Here is a 25,004-nt window from a genome sequence, read left to right as displayed (position 1 = left end):
AAGCATATACAGTGGAGAAAAGACAGCCTCTTCAATAAGTGGTGCTGGGAAAACTGGACAGGTACATGTAAAAGTATGAAATTAGAACACTCCCTAACACCATACACAAAAATAAACTCAAAATGGATTAAAGACCTAAATGTAGGGCCAGACACTATCAAACTCTTAGAGGAAAACATAGGCAGAACACTCTATGACATAAATCACAGCAAGATCCTTTTTGACCCAGCTCCTAGAGAAATGGAAATAAAAACACATATAAACAAATGGGACCTAATGAAACTTAAAAGCTTTTGCACAGCAAAGGAAACCATAAACAAGACCAAAAGACAACCCTCAGAATGGGAGAAAATATTTGCAAATGAAGCAACTGACAAAGGATTAATCTCTACGATTTACAAGCAGCTCACGTAGCTCAATAAGAAAAAAACAAACAACTCAATCCAAAAATGGGCAGAGGACCTAAATAGACATTTCTCCAAAGAAGATATACAGATTGCCAACAGACACATGAAAGAATGCTCAACATCATTAATCATTAGAGAAATGCAAATCAAAACTGCAATGAGATATCATCTCACACCGGTCAGAATGGCCATCATCAAAAAATCTAGAAACAATAAATGCTGGAGAGGGTGTGGAGAAAAGGGAACACTCTTGCACTGTTGGTGGAAATATAAATTGATACAGCCACTATGGAGAACAGTATGGAGGTTCCTTAAAAAACTAAAAATAGAACTACCATATGACCCAGCAATCCCACTATTGGGCATATACCCTGAGAAAACCATAATTCAAAAAGAGGCATGTACCAAAATGTTCATTGTAGCTCTATTTACAATAGCCAGGACATGGAAGCAACCTAAATGTCCATCGCTGGATGAATGGATAAAGAAGATGTGGCACATATATACAATGGAATATTACTCAGCCATAAAAAGAAATGAAATGGAGTCATTTGTAGTGAGGTGGATGGACTTAGAGTCTGTCATACAGAGTGAAGTAAGTCAGAAAGAGAAAAACAAATACAGTATGCTAACACATATATATGGAATCTAAGGGAAAAAAAAAAAAAGGTCATGAAGAACCTAGTGGCAAGATGGGAATGAAGACACAGACCTACTAGAGAATGGACTTGAGGATATGGGGAGGAGGAAGGGTAAGATGTGACAAAGTGAGAGAGTGGCATGGACATATATACACTATCAAATGTAAAATAGATAGCTAGTGGGAAGCAACCGCATAGCACAGGGAGATCAGCTCTGTGCTTTGTGACCACCTAGAGGGGTGGGATAGGGAGGGTGGGAGGGAGGGAGATGCAAGAGGGAAGAGATATGGGAACATACGTATATGTATAACTGATTCACTTTGTTGTAAAGCAGAAACTAACACACCATTGTAAAGCAATTATACTCCAATAAAGATGTTAAAAAAAATAAAGTTAACCTTTTCATTAAAATGAAATTATCTTGCTAAAGAACTTTCTAAAAGGTGAGTCTACCTTCTTAATTTCTAAGTTCACTTTTTCTTCAACAATTCTGGATCTTGCAGTCTCCAAGTCATCTTTGTAATAATTAGATCTCACTATGCAGGGCTGCACTAAAGAAGGCAGAAATTAGACCAATAGAAGGACATAATCTCATAGTTCCTTTTAAAACTGATCTGTAATATCATTTCCTTGTAATCTGTTTCTTTCTTCAAAAAATAGCGTGTAGACAATTTTTATTTAATTGATGATCATGGTTACCACAGTTAAAAAATTATAAATAGATTCAAAAAGTGTTTGAATCAATTCATGATATTCATGGGCTACGAAGGGAAGCTACAGGTGTTTGGCATATGTCCCTAAATATTTGAGTTGATGTCAGAGAGTGTGACCACCACCTCTCACAAATTATTTGATTTTTTCCAATCATTCATTTATTTATTCAAGAAGCATTTCTTGAGAATCTACTATGTGCCAGGCAGAATGATATATGCTGGTGATACAAAGATGTATAAGACACAGTCTTATCCTCAGGTAACTCACAGTCCACTTGAGGCCTGGCCATTAAAAACAAATCACAGAAATATTAAACCATCCATATACAAAAATTTTCAAAAATACTAAGAATAGCTAATTTCATTTAGCATTTACTATATACTAAGTAATTAACATGTATGATCTCATTTAATCCCCACAACTACTGGATGGGGCAGGAATTAAAGGCTTACACAGGCTAAGTACCTTCTCCAAAGCCACACAGCTAGTAAGTAATAGAACTGGGATTTAGACTCAGGCAACCTAATTCTAGAGCACTCATCCTTCTGAGAATAAGACTAGTTGCTGTTGTTAATCTCTTGACAAGAACATCAGATAAAGCAAAACATTAATGGAATAAAGGAATTAACTTTGAGGAAAGTACAGGCAAACTGGGAAGAGTTCAAGCTATGAACCATATGTACACTTAACTCACAAAGAGGAATTACAAGCAATTTATGGGATAATGTATTATTTATAAGCAAATAGGAAGTTACTGGAAGAATCGTTAGCAGTGACACAAGGTAGAAAGCTGCCTTCCTGCATTTAAAAGCTCTTCTCTACAGCGCTAGCCTCTAACTATTTTAAATAAAGCCATCAGGTACCCTCAGAGTACTCTGAGCTTTGTGCCATTAGAGATTCAGTACTTTCTGGGTACAGTCACTGAAGGGAGAAAAGAACATGGTCCATGCCTGATCTGTCCATGATCAAAGAGAAATAAAAAGAGCTTCTCTCTCACAGATTCAGTTTGAGAACCCACTGGGAAAGACTCTGATTAGTCGCCTGGAGAACTATGTTTGTCTCACCTGGGTCATGGCCCACCCTGTGACCATGAAAATAGAGGTGTTACTAAAGAAGGGGGATGCAGGGGATGATGGGCAGACCAAGAACAGACTCCACAGGTATCACTGTCATCAATTCATTCAACAAATATATACTGATAATCTAGGATCTACTACAGAGTGGGGCGCAGAAATGAGTAGGACAAATTTGTAATGCCAAGGCTTAATGCTTAAGAGTTAATACAGATAGAAAAGATATCAAGTAGTTTACAGTTTAGGTGAGAAGACAAAATTATCACACAATAAAGCAATGGTATCATCAAAAAATCTACAAACAATAAACGCTGGAGAGGGTGTGGAGAAAAGGGAACCCTCTTACACTGTTGGTGGGAATGTAAATTGATACAGCCACTATGGAGAACAGTCTGGAGGTTCCTTAAAAAACTAAAAATAGAATTACCATATGACCCAGCAATCCCACCACTGGGCATATACCCTGAGAAAACCATAATTCAAAAAGAGTCATGTACCACCACGTTCACTGCAGCACTATTTACAATAGTCAGGAAGTGGAAGCAACCTAAGTGTCCATCGACAGGTGAATGGATAAAGAAGATGTGGTACATATAAACAATGGAATATTGCTCAGCCATAAAAAGAAACGAAACTGAATTACTTGTAGTGAGGTGGATGAACCTAGAGACTGTCATACAGAGTGAAGTAAGTCAGAAAGAGAAAAACAAATACTGTATGCTAACACATATACGTGGAATCTAAAAAAAAATGGTTCTGATGAACTTAGGGGCAGGACAGGAATAAAGACGCACACGTAGAGAGTGGACTTGAGGACACGGGGAGGGGGAGGGGTAAGCTGGGACGAAGTGAGAGAGTAGCACTGACATATATACATCACCAAACGTAAAATAGATAGTGGGAAGCAGCTGCATTGCATGGAGAGATCAGCTCGGTGCTTTGTGACCACCTAGAGGGGTGGGATAGGGAGGGTGGGAGGGATACGCAAGAGAGAGGGGATATGGGGATATATGTATACGTATAGCTGATTCACTTTGTTATACAGCAGAAACTAACACACCATTGTAAAGCAATTATACTCCAATAAAAACTTAAAAAACAAATAAAGCAATGGTAAACAATTCTATGTGGTATATAATTAAGTGCTAAATTTTGTTGTGTAGACCACAGGCCATGTGGTTGTTCTAAGGAGAGGAAAATCAATTCAGTAGTCATGAACCTGAATTAGGCCTTAAAGGATGGGGAGGATTTGGTTGGAAGAGGATAAGGGGAGGAATTCAGAGGAAAGAAGGGGGAATTCAGAGGAAAAGATTACTACAAGTGGAGGGATGGAGATAGAAGGACAGTCAGTGAAGAGACTGGCTTGAGAAAAGCAGAGGGTGTGTAGCAGCTGAGAGTTCATACACCACACAGCAAGGCTAGTTACCCTCCCTCCCCAACCAGAACAATGTCAGTGGTCCATGATGCTGGAAGGATCCACATGTGTCAGAATTTGATGGAAACACATCCTTAGTTACCAACCCCCTAACCTAATTAGGGCGTGAAGGGAAGAGTGCGGTTATTTATGTGGAACCAGGAAGAGATCAATGGTATCAGAACGGTGGACACCTCCAGGTGTGTATAACCTTGGAGAAGACCAATATAACCAGAAAGAACTGACAGAGGGTGAACTGTAACTTGAGTGTTGGATAAATTAAAACCAGTTAAAAACCTTTTAAATGCTGTAACTTGAGAATCTCTACTTGACCTCCTGACAAAAATCTTCTCATAAATTTCCATTGCTTTAGCATGAAATCCAAATGTCTTAGAATGGGTTTAGGGCATATATGGCCTTTCTTGATCTAACCCTTGCCTTCCTTTAGAGCCTTACTCCTGCCTCTGCCTGATAGGCTCCTGACATAAGGAACCATGGGCTCATCTCTGAAAGTTGATTTATCTTGCTTTCTCATGTCCCTGGGTCTCCTTTTTGAGTCCCCCTTTCCTCTTCCTCCGCTTGGTTAATTCCTATTTGTCCTTTAAGACTCAGTTTGAATATTTTCTCTTCTAGGAAGTGTACGATTACTGGTGACTTATGTGGGATTTATTAGCAGGGATCTGAGTGCCAGTAGTCACTGGGTTGGGGTAGGTGGGCTGGGGACATCAGGGCTGGGAAGCTGGTGACTCAAAACCCATTCTGGGGAGGTAGGAGGTAGGCAGGGCACATACGAACCGAGACTATAATCCCCTGGCACATGTTCCATTGTTCCATCAAACTTCACTTACAAAACACTGATTAAGAATTTCAAGACTGCAACCCAAAAGCATTAAATCCTAAGCATAGGGGCTTTCTGAATGCAGGGCCTTGTGTGACCGCACTGGTCATAGGCCAATGAAGCCAGCCGTGCATATGTCTCTTCATACAGCATTGGTTATAATAGCAAAATGTAATAAACCAAATTATTCATTAATAAGTGATTAAACAAACTATGGTCCAACCACAAAGTAAAAAAAAATCATGTATCCAGTAAAAAACAAGGCATGTCTATAGATACTAACATAGATAGCTGTACAACATGCAAAGAGGATTACAGAATATTATGTATGTCATGATCCCATTAAAATATAAAATATTTCTTCCTATTATCTACCTATCTATCTATCTATCTATCTATCTATCTATCTATCTATCTATCTATCTAATGGAGCATTAAGAGGGATACCCCAATCTCTTGAGGAGGAAGGAATTTTTACTTTTTATACCTATATTTCAGGTTTTACATTAACATACATTGTTTCTAAAATTAAAAATATGATTAAAAAATTAAACTCTAACACCTAGAAACACCTGTCTGAACCACAGTGAAATCTGTTGGCTTCATTTCATTTAAGAACATAAAAAGACCATGGAAGAGACTTCCCTGGTGGTCCAGTGGTTAAGACTTCCCTTTGCAAAGCAGGGGGTGCGGGTTTGATCCCTGGTCGGGGAGCTAAGATTCCACATGCCTCGCGGCCAAAAGACCGAAACATAAAACAGAAGCAATATTGTAACAAATTCAATAAAGACTTTAAAAATGGTCCACATCAAAAAAAATCTCTTTTTTAAAAAAAAGACCATGGAAAATAATCTTCCTGATCTGTAAAAGACTACTCATTAAAATTCTTACCATTCTTTTTACCTTTTCTTTTAATTCTTACCGTCGTTGCTGGCCTCTTCAACAGGGGATGCTGAGTCCATACATTCTAGGACTCCCTTTGTGATCTCAACCACCTGAAGCCTCCTGACTCTGACTATGTCTGTATCTTTCAATCCTTCCTCCAATTGTTTGACCACCTCTTTTCCAGGCTGTGAAGTCAGAACAGTAATCTGGAAATAAATAGAAGAATCAACGTGTCTACTTTCCCTGATGTACAGAGGTTAGAATGTAACAGGTTAGATCTGGAAGATTAAACACCACAGAAATCTGTGGTATTGGCTATTGTCTTTAGGGCAAAGAAAAAGATTTATATGTAATTTGCAAATCAAATTTCATTTGACAGATTCTGGTGGGAGAGGTCTGGTGGGTCAGATCATCACAGGACCCTTCCAAACAGGCTGAACCTACCCCAGAAAGTGACCAATGAGAAGCCATCCCTGTGTTTTAGTTTTTGTTTTTCTTTTGGTCGTACCGCGTGCAGCATGTGGGATCTTAGTTCCTCAACTAGGGTTCCCCGATTAGGGACTGAATCCGCACATCCTGCATTGGGAGCACGGAGTCTCAACCACTGGACCGCCAGGGAAGTCCCCCACTTGTTTCAGTTTTTAAGATTGCTTGAATCATTGGCAGTATCCCTCTTGCTCAAAGTGCTTTGATTTCTTGAGGATACAAAGGAAATAGGATCCTTAAATTCCACTCACTAAATGTGTACTAAAGATCAGAGAGCTTATATGCTCTTTTCTCACAGCGGTACTTCCATGTAGATTTCTCTCCTTGCTCAATCTGAATCTGGGTTGAACGTGACACTCTGGAAGGCAAGTATTAAATACATTCAATTCTCTTTTGTACTTAGACATTTTTAATTGATGAATAAGCATGCAGATGAAAGCATAATTATTTTTAAACTCATTTGTCTGATGCCTGATGTTACTAGAGACTGAATGTGTTTTAACTCACAGTCACTCGTACCCAATGGAGTATCTAGTCATGACTTTCAATGTGAATGAAACAGAGAACAACAGAAGGATGACAAACAATGAAGGATCTAGATGGACTGAAATGGGAAGGTGGCTTAGTGTCCTAAGCTATCTTTTACCTCCAGGGAAGTGTTGGTCAAAGCTGCACTTGTGGTCATGTGTCCACTGTACTGTTTGAACTGCTGGAGCCCATCCTTTATCGCCAGCTGTAGAGAAGTGGCTTGTGGTCTGAAACAACCTTCTCTTTGCAATATGCGGAGTTCTGAGATGCAGGCCTGCAGCCTAGCAAAGTTCCCTTTCACTTGCTGCAGAGAAAAATGAATCAAAGATGCAAATCTTTAGTGACTCAGGTTTCAGATTAACTGGCAGTCTAATTTCATTATCAATTACTCCTCAAGAGTACTTTTCCCTTCCTGAAAATCTGTTTATTTGACCAAGATCTATGGAATGCCTATTATGTTCTAGGCACTGCACTAAAATCTTCCCTAGACCAGAGGAAGGAAAATTTGCAGCCAAAGGACTTTGATTATGTGGAATTACTAGAAACAGGAAAGAACGTGTTTTAACTCATTCACTCACCCAAAGGAAGGTTCAGTTGTGACTGCTTAGTTTTACTTTGGGGTGGTCTGCAAATTGGAGGCCTAGCAGTGTCACTCTTAGACATTATCTTCATTTCTCAGTCAGTCTAGGCACAGCAAGCTTCTCTATTCAAGAGTGATGTTTTATCAGAAATGAGGATTTTGATCATTTTAGAACTGATAAGGTCCTACCTAATCTGCCCCTCAGGATCACTTTAAGCAGAGATGCTTGGCTTAGTCTGCAGTCAGGTCAAGGAATCAACATGTAAATCTCCTGGCTCTCCTCACTTTCCTTCACAAAAACTTGTTCTCAGGAAGTAATCTAATCTAATCTGACTCTAGATCAATGTTACGTCTCCTAAGAATATATGCATTTTGAATAAATGTGGAATTAAAATTTGTGACACTATTTGAAGGAATTCCAAGCATCAATAGCAGGTGGGGGTGGGGTGGGGAGGAATTATATTTGGGATAAGGAAACTTTCCTGATCAAAGAGCAGAATTGAGCAATATTTGCAAAATGCACATAAAATTCATGAGCATGTTACTTTGCTTACATGCTCCTCTCCATGAATCTCTGGGAAAAACACAATAAATAGTATATAATTCTTACACAAAGAGAACTTGTAATCTAGATAGGAAGATAAGAAACCTACTCAAGTACAGACTAGTAGCCTTTGAGCATTTCTTTTCATGTACTCCCTAAAAGAATATGAAAAATGATATACTCCTTTATACGTTTTTAAGTTGACATCTAGATTTTAAGTAAGTACGTAGTTGTTAAGGATATAACTTCCAGCATATTTAAATATCAATATTTCAAAATAAAACTATACCACTATTTTTTAAAACATAATCCAATAGAATCTAAATATCATAGGGATTTGATACTTGCATTATTCAATTTAAAAAGTACATGAGCAAGCTCTTTTTTCTTTTTAACAGATGGAAATTAATATTATTCATTTTTCTCCTTGAATTCATATTTCCATTTCACTTTTCTCATAGAGTTTTATCATAATGTAATAGAATTTTTTGGTTGGCAGTTTTTTAATTGATCATCTTATCATACTTCTCTGTGTCAAAAATATTTACATGTTCTAAGATTTTAAAATTTCCTATGACTATAGGCTCTAATTAATAATCTAGATTGAGCTATTATTAAAATTATTGTTCATATACAATTGATCAAAACAACATATATATTACCTATTTTGATAATTATTGGCATTAAGCATAAACTTTAATTAGAAATGCATCTCTCAATGGCACGAGCATGTTGCGTTCTTTTTTCAGTTAAGGTATGTGTGAATAAATAAATTACTGATTGAATGGCACCAACATTCAGTATTAATCCTATTCTTATTTTCTAGGAGGTTTCTAGTGCTGAGAACCATCGTCCTGATAAATATAGATGTCAATCAAATTGTCAAATTCATTCTGAGCTATATGCCAAAAATTATATAGGGATATAAATACTAATAAAAATTATTTTAATGATCTACCAGCTGCTACTCAGTTTAGTCTTTGTTTTTTAAGATTTTTTTTTGATGTGGACCATTTTTTAAAGTCTTTATTGCATTTGTTACAATATTGGTTCTGTTTTTTTGTTTTGCTTTTTGGCCACGAGGCATGTGGTATCTTAGCTCCCTGACCAGGGATCGAACCCACAGCCCCTGCACTGGAAGGCGAAGTCTTAACCACTGACCGCCAGGGAAGTCTCTCAATTTAGTCTTCCTTCAATTTTGTTAAAATTGGAAATCACCTGGTTGCAAAAGATTCTTAACCCAATCATAAGTCATTTACTTTCTTACGTTGATGCCAATATTTTGAATTATTCCTTGTTTGGTGTCCCTGCAAGTTTTAAAACCACATGGCAATTCATCACAGTAAAATTCATAGTGGGTGAAAGATTTGTACCTCTCACCTCTTCCTTTTTATTTTGGATTTTCTTTGTGAAGTGGAAGAAGGGTAATTGTGAAAGGGATGGTGGGAATGACGAAGTAGCCTGACATCCTCATCATAGGCATAATTAGTCAGAGAAATTTTAGAAAAGAATACTAGTGGAAATTGAGGATCTATATATCAATTCTTTAAAATTATATATTCCTGTGTACTCTGGGAAGTCTTATAGCCCTAGTGGTATGTGTATCCCAGTTGAAAGAGACTGTTATCGACTATTGATACTTTAGAGATTTAGAAAAAGAAAGGTAAGTGTTGTTGGAAAGGGGGTGAGATTGGGCTGAGAATTGAAAGGGTAAGATTTGTAAAAAGAATACAATATTTTATGTGTTTATGTGTGTGTGTTGGGGGATTGGTAGAGAGGCTGAAAGTTCAATACAAGCATCTATGGAGGTTGAAAGTGAATATAATGTGTCAGAGAGAAAGAGGAAATGTGCCTGACAAGAGTAGAGGATGCTTGTTGAAGAGTAGTGGACATTTTAGTTAAAGAAGTACTAGTCTTGGTTCAGGTTTTAGATCCAAATAGACTTGAGTTCCAAACCTATCTCTTCCTCTTACTGACTATGAGTCCTTAAGCTAAAATGTCTTCAATTAGAAATTGGGGACAATGGAAATACTTATCTTACAGACTATTAAATGACTTAGTTCATGTCACACAGTATGTACTCAGTGTTAGCTGTGGTTATTATTTTTTATCACTATCAAACTCTAAAAGCACTTAAGACATTGCTGATTAAACAGAAGGGGTTTGTATTGACTTAATGGCCCTATTCTACAACTGACAAAAATAAGTGGAAAAAAAATAGTATCTATGTAAATGACATAGGTCCATTCAGTCATCCATTTTAAAAAACATTTATTATTATGTGCTTATGATGTACTAGGTACCTAAAAAAAGACATAATTCCCACTTTCTACTAACTTTACAAACAAGTGAGATAAATAGCCTCAGAATAGAAAGGGATTAGAGTCACACTAGAATGACATTTTCCAAAGTATGTTGACAAGTTATTGTCTGTCTATCTCACTAGAATATAAGCTCAATATAATAATATACTAAAGGAGGAATCTGATCTATCTCTTCATTGCCAGGTCTGCAGGGCCTAGAACAGTACCTGGAACACAGTTTTATTAAACAAATTATTTTTGAATAAATGGTAAATGGATGCACATATAATAAATTTCAGGGGGAGGAAAAATATAAGTTAGAAAATACAGGCATTCTCTGTACTGCCTTTGCAACTTTTTGATGAATCTAAAATTATTCAATAATGAGAAATTTATTGAAAAAATAAACTAGGAAAATAGTAGGAAAAAAAGGATACTATCTTCTGGTAGGGAAGGCCTTTGGAAACATGACAACAAAGGTAGGACACCATAAAGGGAAAAATGAAGAGATCTGACCACATAAAATTAAAATTTTCTGTTAAGTAAAGGAGAATATGAATAAAGTTAAAGACAAAAAACAAACTGGGTAAATACTTGCAATGTATATGATTAGCATGACATTAATATTCTTTTATTTATTTATTTATTTATTTATTTATTTATTTATTTATTTATTTATTTATGGCTGTGTTGGGTCTTCGTTTCTGTGCGAGGGCTTTCTCTAGTTGCGGCAAGCGGGGGCCACTCTTCATCGCGGTGCGTGGGCCTCTCACTATCGCGGCCTCTCTTATTGCGGAGCACAGGCTCCAGACGCGCAGGCTCAGTAGTTGTGGCTCACGGGCCTAGTTGCTCCGTGGCATGTGGGATCTTCCCAGACCAGGACTCGAACCCGTGTCCCCTGCACTGGCAGGCAGATTCTCAACCACTGCGCCACCAGGGAAGCCCCAACATTAATATTCTTAATATGTAAAAAGCACCTACAAATAAATAGATATCTGAAACACACTCTTCCACCACCTAACAATATACATACTAGATAAAACACAAATATCTTTTATATGCATAGTTGAATTCATAAGAAATTAAGGGAAATCCCCAGGTACCAAAGTGGGGACAATAGGAAACTACAGTGTGAGATAGGTATAAAAGTCTTGGCTTTACTTGTTGATCTTGGGAACCTAGGGCTTTGTGTTGTAAAGGAGAAGGAGACAAGGCCTTAGGCCCTCATAAGGAGAAGAGTTGGAACTGCCATCCTGGCTCAAAGTTAAGACCATTCAAAGGGTTATTTTCTCAGTGAAAAGGTGGGCTAGAAAGAATCTACTCTCTGGTCAAGGGAGGTGACAATGAAACTTGTTGGCTTATGTGAGCTCTGAGTAGAAATGAGAAAGAAATCACTGCTGGGACCTAGAAACCACGTATCTCCCCTCATGTGGGTTTGGGATTTGTCTTTATCTGCAGGGTCTAGGAAACCCTAAGTTTAAAACATAACTTAAAGTGGTCCTGGGTTGATAGCACCTCAGGTACACACCCTAAACTCAGTCCTCACAGAATTCTCACACATTAAGATCGGCTTAAGGTAAGCTAATAATCCAAAATTACAAAATCAGTGAGGAAACAAACATTATGAGAGAGAGTCTGCAGAAACAACAAACAGGAGAATTAGAATACCAACCACTTCAGATATTAGAATTATCACATATATTTAAGTACCTTTAAGATGTTTAAAGAAATAAAAGAGGGATTCAACACCAGGAACAAAGAATTAAAAAACTATCAAAAAAGGACCAGAAAGGGCTTCTCTGGTGGCGCAGTGGTTGAGAATCTGCCTGCCAATGCAGGGGACACGGGTTCGAGCCCTGGTCTGGGAAGATCCCACATGCCGCGGAGCAACTAGGCCCGTGAGCCGCAACTACTGAGCCTGTGCGTCTGGAGCCTGTGCTCCGCAACAAGAGAGGCCACGATAGTGAGAGGCCCGCGCATCGCGATGAAGAGTGGCCCCCACTTGCTGCAACTAGAGAAAGCCCTCGCACAGAAACGAAGACCCAACACAGCCAAAACTAAATAATAAATAAATAAATAAAAAGAAAAGAAAAAAGGACCAGAAAGATTTGAACATTACCAGGGTAACTTACACTGAAGTAAAGGGGATAATCAGACGTTTCAGGGTCTACTGGACACTGGCTATGAACTGACACTAATTCTAGGAGATCCCAAACATCATTGTTGCCCACTAGTCAGAGTAGGGGCTTGTGGAGGTCAGGTGATCAACGAAATTTTATATCAGGTCCAGTGGGTCCCCAAATGCATTCTGTGGCTATTTCCTCAGTTTTAGAAAGCATAACTGGAATAGACATACCTAACATCTGGCAGAATCCCCACATTAGTTCCCTGACCTGTGGAGTGAGGGCAATTATGGTGGGAAAGGCCAAGTGGAAGCCTCTAGAACTGCCTCTACTTAGGAAAATAATAAAAGTAATACTGAATTTCTGGAGGAATTGCAGAAATTAGTGCCACCATCAAGGACTTGAAAGATGCTGGGGTGGTGATTTCTACCATATCCCCATTCAACTTGCCAATTTGGCCTGTACAGAAGACAGACGGGTCTTGGAGAATGATAGTGGATTATCATAAACTTAACCAGGTGGTGACTCCAACGGCAGTTGCTGTACTAGATGTGGTTTCATTGCTTGAGCAAATTAACACATCTCCTGGTACCTGGTATGCAGCTATTGATCTGGCAAATGCCTTTTCTCCACTCCTGTCTATAAGGTCCCACAGAAGCAGTTTGCTTTCAGCTGCCAAGGCCAGCAATACACCTTCACTGTCCTACCTCAGGGGTATATCAATTCTCCAGCCCTATGTCATAATTTAGTTCACAGGGATTTTTGACTGTTTCCCTTCCACAAGCTATCACACTGGCCCATTACATTAATGACATTATGCTGAGTGGACCTAGTGAGCAAGAAGTAGCACCTACTCTAACTTATTGGTAAGACATTTGTATGCCAGAGGGTAGGAAATAAATTCGACTAAAATTCAGGGGCCTTCTACCTCAGTGAAATTCCTAGGGGTACATTGGTATGGGGCATGTTGCGATGCCCCATCTAAGGTGACGAATAAGTTTGTTGCTTTTGGAGTAGAAGAGAGCATCTAAAGGTCAAACTGCTTTTTAAACAGATGCTCAACATATTTCTACTTTTAGCTTTACCTTCATTCTTACCTCCAGAAGTACTTGATTTTACCAATTCCTAAGGCTTTTGAGAACTTGGTGGTTTAAAATGCTTTCTTCCTTGGGTTTCCCACTACTGGCTTAAGATTTAGCTCTCTTGGGACTGCTAAGTCAATTATCACTTTTCACCTGTATTATAGTTTCCAAAATTTTGTTGCGATTTTTCTTCTCTCATTCAACAAGCATTCAAGATTCAAAGGTTACAAAAGAATATGTAGAAAAAGTCACCTTCCTACTCTTGTTCTTCAGCTAACCAGTACTTTACTGGAGGCAATCAATATTACTAGCTTATTGGGTATCTTTCCAGAGGTATTTCTTTACATGGAAGAAAATATAAATGATAAACTTGATCTTTCTTCTTACCAAAATAGAAGAGATATGATACTCTTTTGTATCTTGATTTTATTGCAGAGTAAATTTGGGTAATCACTACATTCAATATATAAAAAGTGTCAATCTTTATGGCTACATAGTATTCCATTAATGGATGGACCATAACTTTATTTAACCAATTCCCTATTAATTAACATTAGGTTGTTTCCAATCTTTTGCTATTGCAAACAATGCTGAAATGAATAATCTTATACTCAAATCATTTTTGCACATATGAAAACATATCTGTAGGATAAGTTTCTAAAAACAGACTTGTGAGACTTCCCTGGTGGTCCAGTGGTTAAGACTCTGTGCTCCCAATGCAGGGGGCCTAGGTTTGATCCCTGGTTGGGGAACTAAGATCCCACATACTGCAACTAAGCCCATGCACTCTAGAGCCCATGCGCCACAACTTGAGAAGCGCACGTGCAGCAACGAAGACCCAGTGCAGCCAAAACAAAACAAAACAAAACCTATTAAAAACAGACTTGCTAGGTTAAAGGGTATGTAAATTGTGATACCAAATTGCCCACTATAGAAATTGTGTTAAAATATATGCCCATAAATGGCATATAAGGGTGTCTGCTTCTTTATATCCTCATAAACAGTATGTCATTAAACTTAAAAAAAAAAATCTTTGCCAGCCAAATAGGTGAAAAATAATAGCATCTCAATGTAGTTTTAACTTGCATTTCTTTTATAAGTGAGACTGAACATATTCAATGTTTCAGCATCATGTGTATTTCCTTTAATGAAAACTGTATATAATTTCTCACTTTCTATTGATTGTTGGTCATTATCTTTATTGATTTTAAGGAAATCTTTATGCGGTTAGGGAAATTAACCCTATGTGATATAGAAGCAAATATTTTCCCTCATATTGTTAGTTGTCTTTAGATTTTACACACAGTATTTTTTTTTTTTGGCCAAGTGTATATTTTCTATTTTTTCTATTTTCTATTTTCTATATTTATTCAGCTGAATTTATTAATCTTTTATTTTTGGAATTTTGGCTTTTGTGTTATGATTAGAAAGGTCTTTCTTACTGTTACATTTTCCCCCATGGTCTGTATGTTAATTGTTGATTTATTGCTTCTCAGCTCAAAATTCACGCTTCAGTGTATCTCTGCAATAATGGGCAGAATTCTACTTTAAGTCTTTCTCCCTTACAGTAATCATGATGTTAAGTTTTCTGAGTAGAGTGTACTGGAGGGACATTGCCGGAGGAAGGTGCACTCCTGCTGAAAGCAGTGGGGTATGAAGTTACCTGGTAGTGCTCCACCCACATGCCCAGAACTTGTAGGCCCTTGGTGTTATGGACTGAATGTTTGTGTCCCCTTAAAATTCATAAATTGAAGCCCTAACTCCCAATGTGATGGTATTTAGAGGAAAGGCCTCTGGGACGTAATTAGGTTTAGATGAGGTCATGAGAGTGGGGCCTCCATGATGGGATTGATGCTCTTAGAAGAAGAATAGACACCAGAGCTCTCTCTTCATGTACATGCACTGAGGAAAGGCCATGTGAGCACATAGCAAGAAAGCCGCTGTCTGCAAGATGGAAGAGGACTCTCACCAGAGCCTGACCAGGCTGGCACCCTGATCTTGGACTTCCAGCCTTCTAAACCTTGAGAAAATAAATGTCTATTGTTTAAACCAGCTAGTCACAGCCTGAGCTGACTAAGACACTGGGAACTTCTCAGCCCTAACCTGATCACCTGTCAGCTGTCCACTCAGCATGGACACTGCATGCTTCAGGCCTCCTGCCTGCACTGATGCCTGATTCCCTTTGCTCACCTGTCCCTCCCCTCAGAAGTTTTGTCTCCTGTGGTCCTCCGAATGCTGCTGTTCTTCCAACACGGACACTGCTTACTCCAGGCCTCCTGCCCACATTGGCTTCTCCACTCTCTGCATGCCTATGCATCAGCCACTGTGCCTACACCTGGAGGGTTGCTTCCTGCTTTCCCAGTAGCCATGGACCAGCTCTGGCTTGAGCAAACCAGTGAACTTCTTTGCATCCAGTCAGCTGCAACCATATATTCTCCAACTGGGTCTAAACCCCAGCCTTGGGAAAGGGGTCCCCTTTCCAAGTTTGTTCTTCTTTGAGATCTCTCCCTCAGCCCTAGGGTACCACAAAAAGCTCTCCTATATCTTATATTTGCTATATTATCATAGTTTAATATGTTAAACTATGTTAAAATACTCTATATACTTTTTCCTTGTTTAAATCACTGTGTGGTTTCTATTTCCTGATTGGACCCAGACTGATACAGTCTGTTCTAGTACTTAGATATTTTCAATTTTTACATTTAAATCTTTGATCCATCTGCAACTACTGAGCCTGCGCTCTAGGGCCCGCGAGCCACAACTACTGAAGCCTGCTCGCCTAGAGCCCATGCTCTGCAACAAGAGAAGCCACCACAATGAGAAGACAGTGCACCGCAACGAAGAGTAGCCCCCACTCTCTGCAACTAGAGAAAGCCGGTGCGCAGCAACAAAAACCCAACGCAGCCAAAAATAAATAAATAAATAAATTTATTAAAAAAAATTTTTTTTTGGAATTTATACTGGTGTAAGCTGTGTGTATGACTCTAACTGAATTTCTTCCCACATGGCTATCTAGTTTGTTGAACAATTCTTTCAACTAATGTTAAATAGCATCATTATTATACACTAAATCCCCCCATGTTATTTGGGTCTATTTCTGGACTTTAAATTGTATTCTATTGCTGTTTTTTCAATTTCCAGTATCACACTGTGAATATCTGTTTAATATTTGAGAGAAAGAGTCTCTAGCTATTCTTGTTTGTTTTTTGTTTCTAATTTTAACTTTATTATCAAGATGTCTAGTTCTTCTGTTAGAAATTTTACTGGGAATTGCATTACATTTATAGATTAATTTAGAGATAACTGACATCTTTCTGGTCTGAGTCCTCCCAAGAACTAATGACTTTTCATTTGTTCAAGTCTTCTTTTGTGTTTCTCAATAGCATTTTACTTCATATAAATCTTGCACATTTATTATTATTTTCATTCATGAGCATTTATTTGATCATTTTGGTTATTGTGATGAGAACTTTTCTGCCATTTTAACTTCTGGTTTGTTGTTCTGGAAGAATATAAAGGGCACTTATTACTATTTTTTAAAAAATAAATTTATTTATTTTATTTATTTTTGGCTGTGCTGGGTCTTCGTAGCTGTGTGGTCTTTCTCTAGTTGCGGTGTGCGGGGGCTACTCTTCGTTGTGGTGCATGGTCTTCTTATTGCAGTGGCTTCTCTTGTTGCAGAGCATGTGCTCTAGGCACACGAGCTTCAGTAGTTGTGGCACATGGGCTCAGTAGTTGTGGCTCACGGGCTCCAGAGAGCAGGCTTAGTAGTTGTGGTGCACGGGCTTAGTTGCTCTGTGGCATGTGGGATCTTCCCGGACTGGTGCTCGAACCCTTGTCCCCTGCATTGGCAGGCGGATTCTTAACCACTGTGCCACCAGGGAAGCCCTAAAGGGTACTTATATCTGTATTAATATTTGTACCTGATCATTGTCGTGAATTCTTTTGTTGTTTGAAGTAATTTTCTAGTTGATTCTTTTGGGTTTTCTAGATATATTACCATTAATCTGCAAATGACGATCATTTTCTCTTTTTTTTTTTTGGCCATGCCGCGGGGCATGTGGGATCTTAGTTCCCCGGATCAAACCCGCGCCCCCCTGCAGCAGAAGCGCAGAGTGTTTTTAACCACTGGACTGCCAGGGAAGTCCCTCCTTTCCTTGTTTCTATATTCTAACTTCTTTTTTATGTGTGCAATTATATTAGTGAAAATCTCTAAAATACTGTTAGATAACAGTGATGATAGCAAACTTACTTGTCTTACACAGGAATATATTCAGTGTCTTTTCACTAAGATCTGGTTTTTGAGTTGTCATAGACATATACTATGGGAATAGCCACCTGTTCCTAATTTTTAAAGGTTTTTTAAAAAAAGATTGGATGTTGCACTTTATTAAACACCATTTTTTCAGTATGTATGGAAATAAACACGATAATATTTTTCTTAGATATATTAACATAGTAAACTATATTAATAGATTTCAGTACTGCACCATTTCTGCATTCCTGTAGATGATTTTTTTTAATATGAGCTGGATCCTATTGTTAATACTTTATTTGGGATGTTTAATAGATAGTCATAAGTGAGACTGGTCTGTAGTTTTTCTTTGCTGGATTTTAGGATCAATATTACATTATCTTCACAAAAAGAATTTGGAAGGATTTTTTTTTCTTTCTGTGGTATAAAATGATTAAAAAACTTAACAATCTGTTTTTTAAAAGTCTGGTATTATTCCCCTGCAAAACCATTTGGTTCCAGTACTTTATTTTGGGGGAGGGTAGTTCTTTGATAACTTTCCCTATTCCTTTTATGGGAAATGGCAGGTTTCTGTCTCTTCTGAATTCACTTTCAATAATTATATTTTCATGGAGAATTATGCATTTCACACAAGTTTGGTTACTGTCTCCTTATCTTATTTTGTGTATATGTGCCTTTTCCCCCTGCCCTTTTCCTAAAACTAAGTTAACTAATGGCTGATCTATTTCCTATTTTTTCCCCAAAGAACAAATTTGGATTTAGTCATTTGTTCTACAATTTTCTATTTTCATATTCATTACTGTTTGTTTTTATCTTTATTATTTCCTTCCTTTAGCTTTCCTTAAGCTTGTTTTTTCTTTTCTTCTTGAGTTGCTTGCTTCATTTATTTTCAGTTTTTCTGGTTTACTAATATAAAATAATGAAATTTATATAGTTTAAAGATATGAATTTTTCTCAGCATTAACTTTTTTTGTATCACATAGGTTCTGATATGTAGTGTTTCATTATTATTATTTCCTAGATATACTGCAATTTTCCCCTGATTTCCTCTTTGATTCAAAAGCTATTAAACAGCTTAAAAATTTCGAGGTGGTAGTGACTTTTTGTTCTGTATTTGCTATTTATTTCTAGTTTTATTGCACTGTATTCAGAGAATGTTGACTGATCTACTTGTACTTTTTGGAATTCATCAAAGTTTTGGGGTTTATTTGTGGCTTAACATACGGTCAACTTTCGTGACTATTCCATGAGCACTTCAGGAAGGTGCAGATTTCTTTCATACATATAATTATATTCCTTTAAAAAATGTTGATACTATGTTATTTGGTACACTGGTATTCAAAACTGATGTATTTTCAATAGACTCTCCCTCCAACAAGCTCTCTTACTGAATATATTTCTTATGCTCCTCTTGATAATTCTCTACTCTTCTCTGCTTTGTGTCCTAGCATTAAAGTGCCATTCTTAGTCGTGTTTAGTGCTTTTTGCTCTAAATTCAATGATGTTTGATATTAAAATCATGCTTTTTGTTTTTTATTACGGGGCTGCACTTGCCTAGTATACCTTTGCCCTTCCTTTTATTTTCAACCTTTCTGAATCACTTTGTTGTAGTCTCTTGAATACAGCAGAATTTTGTTTTGCAATCAAATCTGTTTTTAAAGTACTTTAATAGGTAAGTTTAGTTATTTTTAGTTATATTATTTTAAGGTATACACTGTTTTCATAGCTTTTGAAAAATCACTATACTGTGTAAATTTGTTTGCTCTATATATGTTTTCCTTGAAGGTTTGTATTTGTTTTAGGGGTTATCTTTATAATTCCATGTTTATATAATTCCCCTAAGTTATTTCTTTAGCAATATCCATTAATGAGTGATGAAAATCTCCACTATACAATGATAAAAATTGTATATTTCCTTTTCTTACTCTCCCCACCCTCCTGCAGCACTCAATTAACAGTTTATTATCTTTATTGGAGTTTACCTGAACACTATTTAATATAATATATTCTTATTATTTGCCACTTTTAAATGATTCTATTGAAGATCAGCTAGTAAGGATAAGAAAATAAATGTAATAGGCAAATTAGACCACTACTGGTCCTCAAATACCATTGTAGATCATATATGATTTAAATAACTTCTTTGTTCTCATGAAAAGGTAAAAGAATTGGTAAAATCTTCACAGTAACGGAATTCTTCTGAAACTCTGATTTGAGAGATTAATCATTTTGGTCAAATTTATTTATATTAAGGGCACAATGGATATAAAAGGAATTCTAATATTTTAATTATAATTCCTTTGTCAAGATTTCTCATAAAAAGTTCAGAATTATTTTATTATACTCATAAATTAAATATGAGGAGATAAATTGAGGTGTTCAACTTAGGCAAGATTTCCTACCTGCTGTCTTCCTCCACTTACATTTTGAGCTAACTCTGCAGATAGAAAACGTCAGATACTTATATAGGTCAGATAAAATGGATTTAAGGTAATATTGTTTTCTTTAAACAAAGATTGGACTGTTCCATACATAAGGTAATGGCATTGTTTCAGTGATTTTCTTGAGCTTTTGACCATGGTTGAACTTACTGCTCTTTTGGATGGAAATTTTGGCTTGCAATTTTTCCTGAGTTACCAGAGGTTGTTTTTAGTCTAGAACCATCTGTCTTTCCTAATGGAGTGAATAAGGGGTCAGGGGATTCATCTAAGGCCAAATGTACTGAGGAGTACCAGAGGCATAGAACGTAGTCAATTGAAGAAGGAAATGAAATCCTTTTACCTTTGTTTGGGACATGAGCTCATCTCCCAAAAAGCCTCCTATGCTGAATATCTTCATTTGCCCTTCCAGATCACTCTCAACTTTTCTTTATCCCTATTGCCTGACAGAAGATAGATATCACAGCCAAATGTGGTCATGGGACAGACATGCACAAGGAAAATGGCACAATAGAGGAACATACTTGCCGTATGGTCGTAAACATCACTATCACTTTCACTCTGTCCTCAGTGTACTTGTAGGAAACTCCAGTTTTATGGAGTGAGAGTTGTACATTTTGTTTATCCATTGACCAGTTAACAGACATTTGTAGCTCTGTTGTTTAGTGGGTACACATTTAAGATTGCTGTCTTTTGTTGGATTGACTCTTTTTTTTTCTTTTGGAAAACTTTTTTTAAAAAATTATACTTGATATACAACGTTGTGTTAGTTTCAGGTGTACAGCAAAGTGATTCAGATACAGTTGTGTTAGTTTCAGGTGTACAGCAAAGTGATTCAGATACATATATATGTATACACACATATATATATATATATATATATATATATTCTTTTTCAGATTCTTTTCCATTATAGGTTATTACAAGATATTGAATATAGTTCCCTGTGCTATACAGTAGGCCCTTGTTGTTTATCTATTGTATATATAGTAGTGTGTATCTGCTAATCCCAAACTCCTAATTTATCCCTCCTCCCTTTCCCCCTTTGGTAACCATAAGTTTGTGTTCTCTGTCTGTGGGTCTGTTTCTGTTTTGCAAATTCATTTTGTATCATTTTTTTTAGATTCCACACGTAAGTGGTATCATATGGTATTTGTCTTTGTCTGACTTACTTCACTTAGAATGATAATCTCTAGGTCCATCCATGTTGCTGCAAATGGCACTATTTCATTCTTTTTTATGGCTGAGTAAAATTGTATATATATACCACATCTTCTTTGTCCATTCATCTGTCGATGGACCCTTAGGTTGCTTCCATGTCTTGGCTCTTGTAAACAGTGCTGCTATGAACACTGGGGTGCATGTATCTTTTCAAATTAGGGTTTCCTCCAGATATATATGCCCAGGAATGGGATAGCTGGATCATATGGTAACTCTATTTTTAGTTTTTTAAGGAACCCCCATACTATTCTCTGTAGTGGCTGCACCAATTTACATTCCCACCAACAGTGCAGGAGGTTCCCTTTTCTCCACGACCTCTCCAGCATTTATTATTTGTAGACTTTTTTTGATGGCCATTCTGACTAGTGTGAGGTGATACCTCATTGCAGTTATTTGCATTTCTCTAATAATTAGCAGTGTTGAGCATCTTTTCATGTGCCTGTTGGCCATCTGTATGCCTTCTTTGGAGAAATGTCTATTTAGGTCTTCTGCCCATTTTTAAAATTTATTTATTTATTTTCAATATGGAACTGTATGAGCTGTTTGTATATTTTGGAAATTAAGCCCTTGTTGGTCGCATCATTTGCAAATAGTTTCTCCCATTCTGTAGGCTGTCTTTTCATTTTGTTTATGGTTTCCTAGTTTGATTAGGTCCCATTTGTTTATTTTTGCTTTTATTTCTTTTGCCTTGGGAGACTGACCTAAGAAAACATGGCTACAATTTATGTCAGATATTTTGCCTATGTTCTTTTCTAGGAGTTTTATGCTGTCATGCTTTATATTTAAGTCTTTAAGCCATTTTGAGTTTATTTTTATGTATGGCATAAGGGAGTGCTCTAACTTCACTGATTTACATGTTGCTGTCCAGCTTTTCCAATACCACTTGCTGAAGAGACTGTCTTCTCCATTGTATATTCTTGCTTCCTTTGTTGAAGATTAATTGACTGTAGGTGTGTGGGCTTATTGCTCGGCTCTCTATTCTGTTCCATTGACCCGTATGTCTGTTTTTGTGCCAATATCACAGTTGTTTTTTTTTTTTTTTTTTTTTGTGGCTGCACCACATGGCATGCAGGATCTTAGTTCCCTGACCAGTGTTGAACCAGTGCCCCCTACAGTGGGAGTGTGGAGTCTTAACCACTGGACCACCAGGGAAGTTCCCAGGCTGTTTTGATTACTGTAGCTTTGTAGTATTGTCTGAAGTCTGGCAGGAGGGCACGGGGTGGTTATGCCTCCAGCTTTGTTCTTTTTCTTTAGGATTGCTTCAGCAATTCTAGGTCTTTGGGGTTCCATATAAATTTTAGGACTATTTGTTCTTGTTCTGTGACTCTTTTTATCATTATGTCTACTTAATTTGATATATTAATAATGTTTTGATTGTTATCATGGTATATCTTTTTCCATCCTTTTACTTTCAACCTACTTTTAATGTGTTTGAAGTTAGTTTCCTGTAGATAGGATATAGTTGGGTCATGCCCACACCTCCGCCAATCTCTTTTATTTATTTATTTATTGCCATGCCATGCAGCTTGTGGGACCTTATTTCCCCAACCAGGGATCGAACCTGGGCCCCTGTCAGTGGAAGCACAGAGTCCTAACCACTGGACCACCAGGGAATTCCCTCTTTCTTTTAATTGGTGTATTAAAACCATTTACATTTTTTAAAATAAATTTATTTATTTTATTTATTTATTTTTGGCTGCTTTGGGTCTTCGTTGTTGCATGCGGGCTTTCTCTAGTCCTGGCGAGCGGGGCCTACTCTTCGTTGCAGTGCATGGGCTTCTTACTGTGGTGGCTTCTCTTGTTGTGCAGCATGGACTCCAGGTGCATGGGCTTCAGTAGTTGCAGCATGCAGGCTCAGTAGTTGTGGCTTGCGGGCTCTAGAGCACAGGCTCAGTATTGTGGTGCATGGGCTTAGTTGCTCCGTGGCATGTGGGATCTTCCCGGACGAGGGATAGGCGCCACTAGGGAAGCCCATAAAACCATTTACATTTAATGTAATTATTGGTATGTCAGCCTGTTGATTTATTTGTTGCTTTCTGTTTGTTCCCTCAGTTTTTCATTTCTCTGTTTTCTTTTACCTATCTTCCTGTGGGTTAATTGAATATTTTCTTAGAATTCCATTTTGATTTATCTATAGTGTTTCTGAGTGTATCGCTTTATATAGATTTTTTAAGTGGTTGTTTTAAGTATTGCATTATACATATACATCCTTATCACAGTATACTGGTGTCAATATTTTACCATTTTGAATGAAGTGTAAAAACCTTAATTTCCTTTAAGTCCTTTTATCCTCCCCTGTTTATAATGTAATTATCCTAAATAGTTCCTCTATATACACTAGCACTAACAACCATATCAGACAATGTTATAATTTTTGCTTCAATTGTCAAATATAATTTAGAAGACTCTATAGAAAGTCTATTATCTTTATTCATATTTTATTCTTTCCATTCTTCTTTCTTCCTTCCGGATATTACAAGAGTCTTTCTTTTATAATTTCCTTTCTGATTCGAGAACTTCCTTTAGCCATTCTGTTAAGGTAGGTCTGTTGGTGACAAATTCTTAGTTTTCCTTCATCTGAGAATATCTTGATTTCTGATTCATTCCTTAAGGATATTTTCACTGGATACAGAGTTCTAGGTTAACAGCTCTTTTCTTTCAGCATTTGAAAAATGTGACACTTCCTCTGGCCTTCATGGTTTCTAATGAAAAGAATCTATCATTACTTGATTGTTTCTCCCTTATAGGTAAGGTGTCAGTGTCCCGCTCTCAAGAGTCTTTCTTTGTCTTTAGTTTTTAGAATTTTGATTATGATGTGTCTTAGAATGGATTTCTTTGTGTTTATTCTGTTTGGGGCTCCACCAGCCTCTTGAATCTTTAGGTTTATAACTTTTGCCAAATTTGGGAAATTTTCAGTGATTATTTCTTTAAGTATTTGTCCAGCTCCACCCTCCTGTCCCTTTCCTCTTGGACTGTGATGACATAAATGTTAGCTCTTTGTTATAGTCTCACAGATCCCTGTGGCTTTGCTAATTTTTTTTTAAAGTCTCTTTTCTCTCTGTTGCTCAGATTGGGTAATTTCTATTCTGTTTTCAAGTTCCTCTGTCCTCTCCATTTTGCCCATCCATAGTAGATTTTTGTTTTTAAAATTATGGGTATTGCATTTTTCAGCCTAAAATTTCTATTTGGTTTTTCTTTATACTTCTATTTCTTTGGTGAGACTTTATATTTTTCCATTTGTGCAAGCACGTTCATAACTGCTTGTTGGAATATTTTTATGATGGCTGCTTCAAAAGCATTTTCAGATAATTCTAACACCTGTGTCATCTCAGTGTTGGTGTCTGTTGTCTTCTCATTCAAGTTGGGATTTTCCTGGTTCTTGATAATCATGAGTGATTTTTGTGTGTGTGTGTGTGTATTCTGGACATTTTGGGTATTATGCTGTAAGACTCTGGATCTTGTTTAAATCTTC

At 37.2% G+C, this 25,004-nt stretch overlaps 1 protein-coding gene across 7 annotated transcripts in view; it reads right to left on the bottom strand.

Moving 5' to 3' along the window:
* Positions 1 to 25,004, bottom strand: part of M1AP (meiosis 1 associated protein) — a 96,840-nt gene that overhangs the window by 57,920 nt on the left and 13,916 nt on the right. For 6 of the 7 annotated variants that reach the window (XM_082428064.1, XM_082428065.1, XM_082428059.1 and 3 more), the window contains exons 3-4: positions 7,105 to 7,290; positions 6,010 to 6,178 (exon numbers count right to left, since the gene is read on the bottom strand). In XM_082428064.1, coding sequence (XP_082284190.1) covers positions 6,010 to 6,178; positions 7,105 to 7,290 — 355 coding nt within the window. The remainder of the gene's footprint in view (positions 1 to 6,009; positions 6,179 to 7,104; positions 7,291 to 25,004) is intronic. The other variant, XM_082428062.1, reaches the window with a different exon arrangement.

This window comes from Balaenoptera physalus (assembly GCF_965194825.1).
Source record: "Balaenoptera physalus genome assembly, chromosome: 15".
Taxonomy (NCBI): domain Eukaryota; kingdom Metazoa; phylum Chordata; class Mammalia; order Artiodactyla; family Balaenopteridae; genus Balaenoptera; species Balaenoptera physalus.
This window is presented reverse-complemented; position numbering and strand designations above follow the sequence as displayed.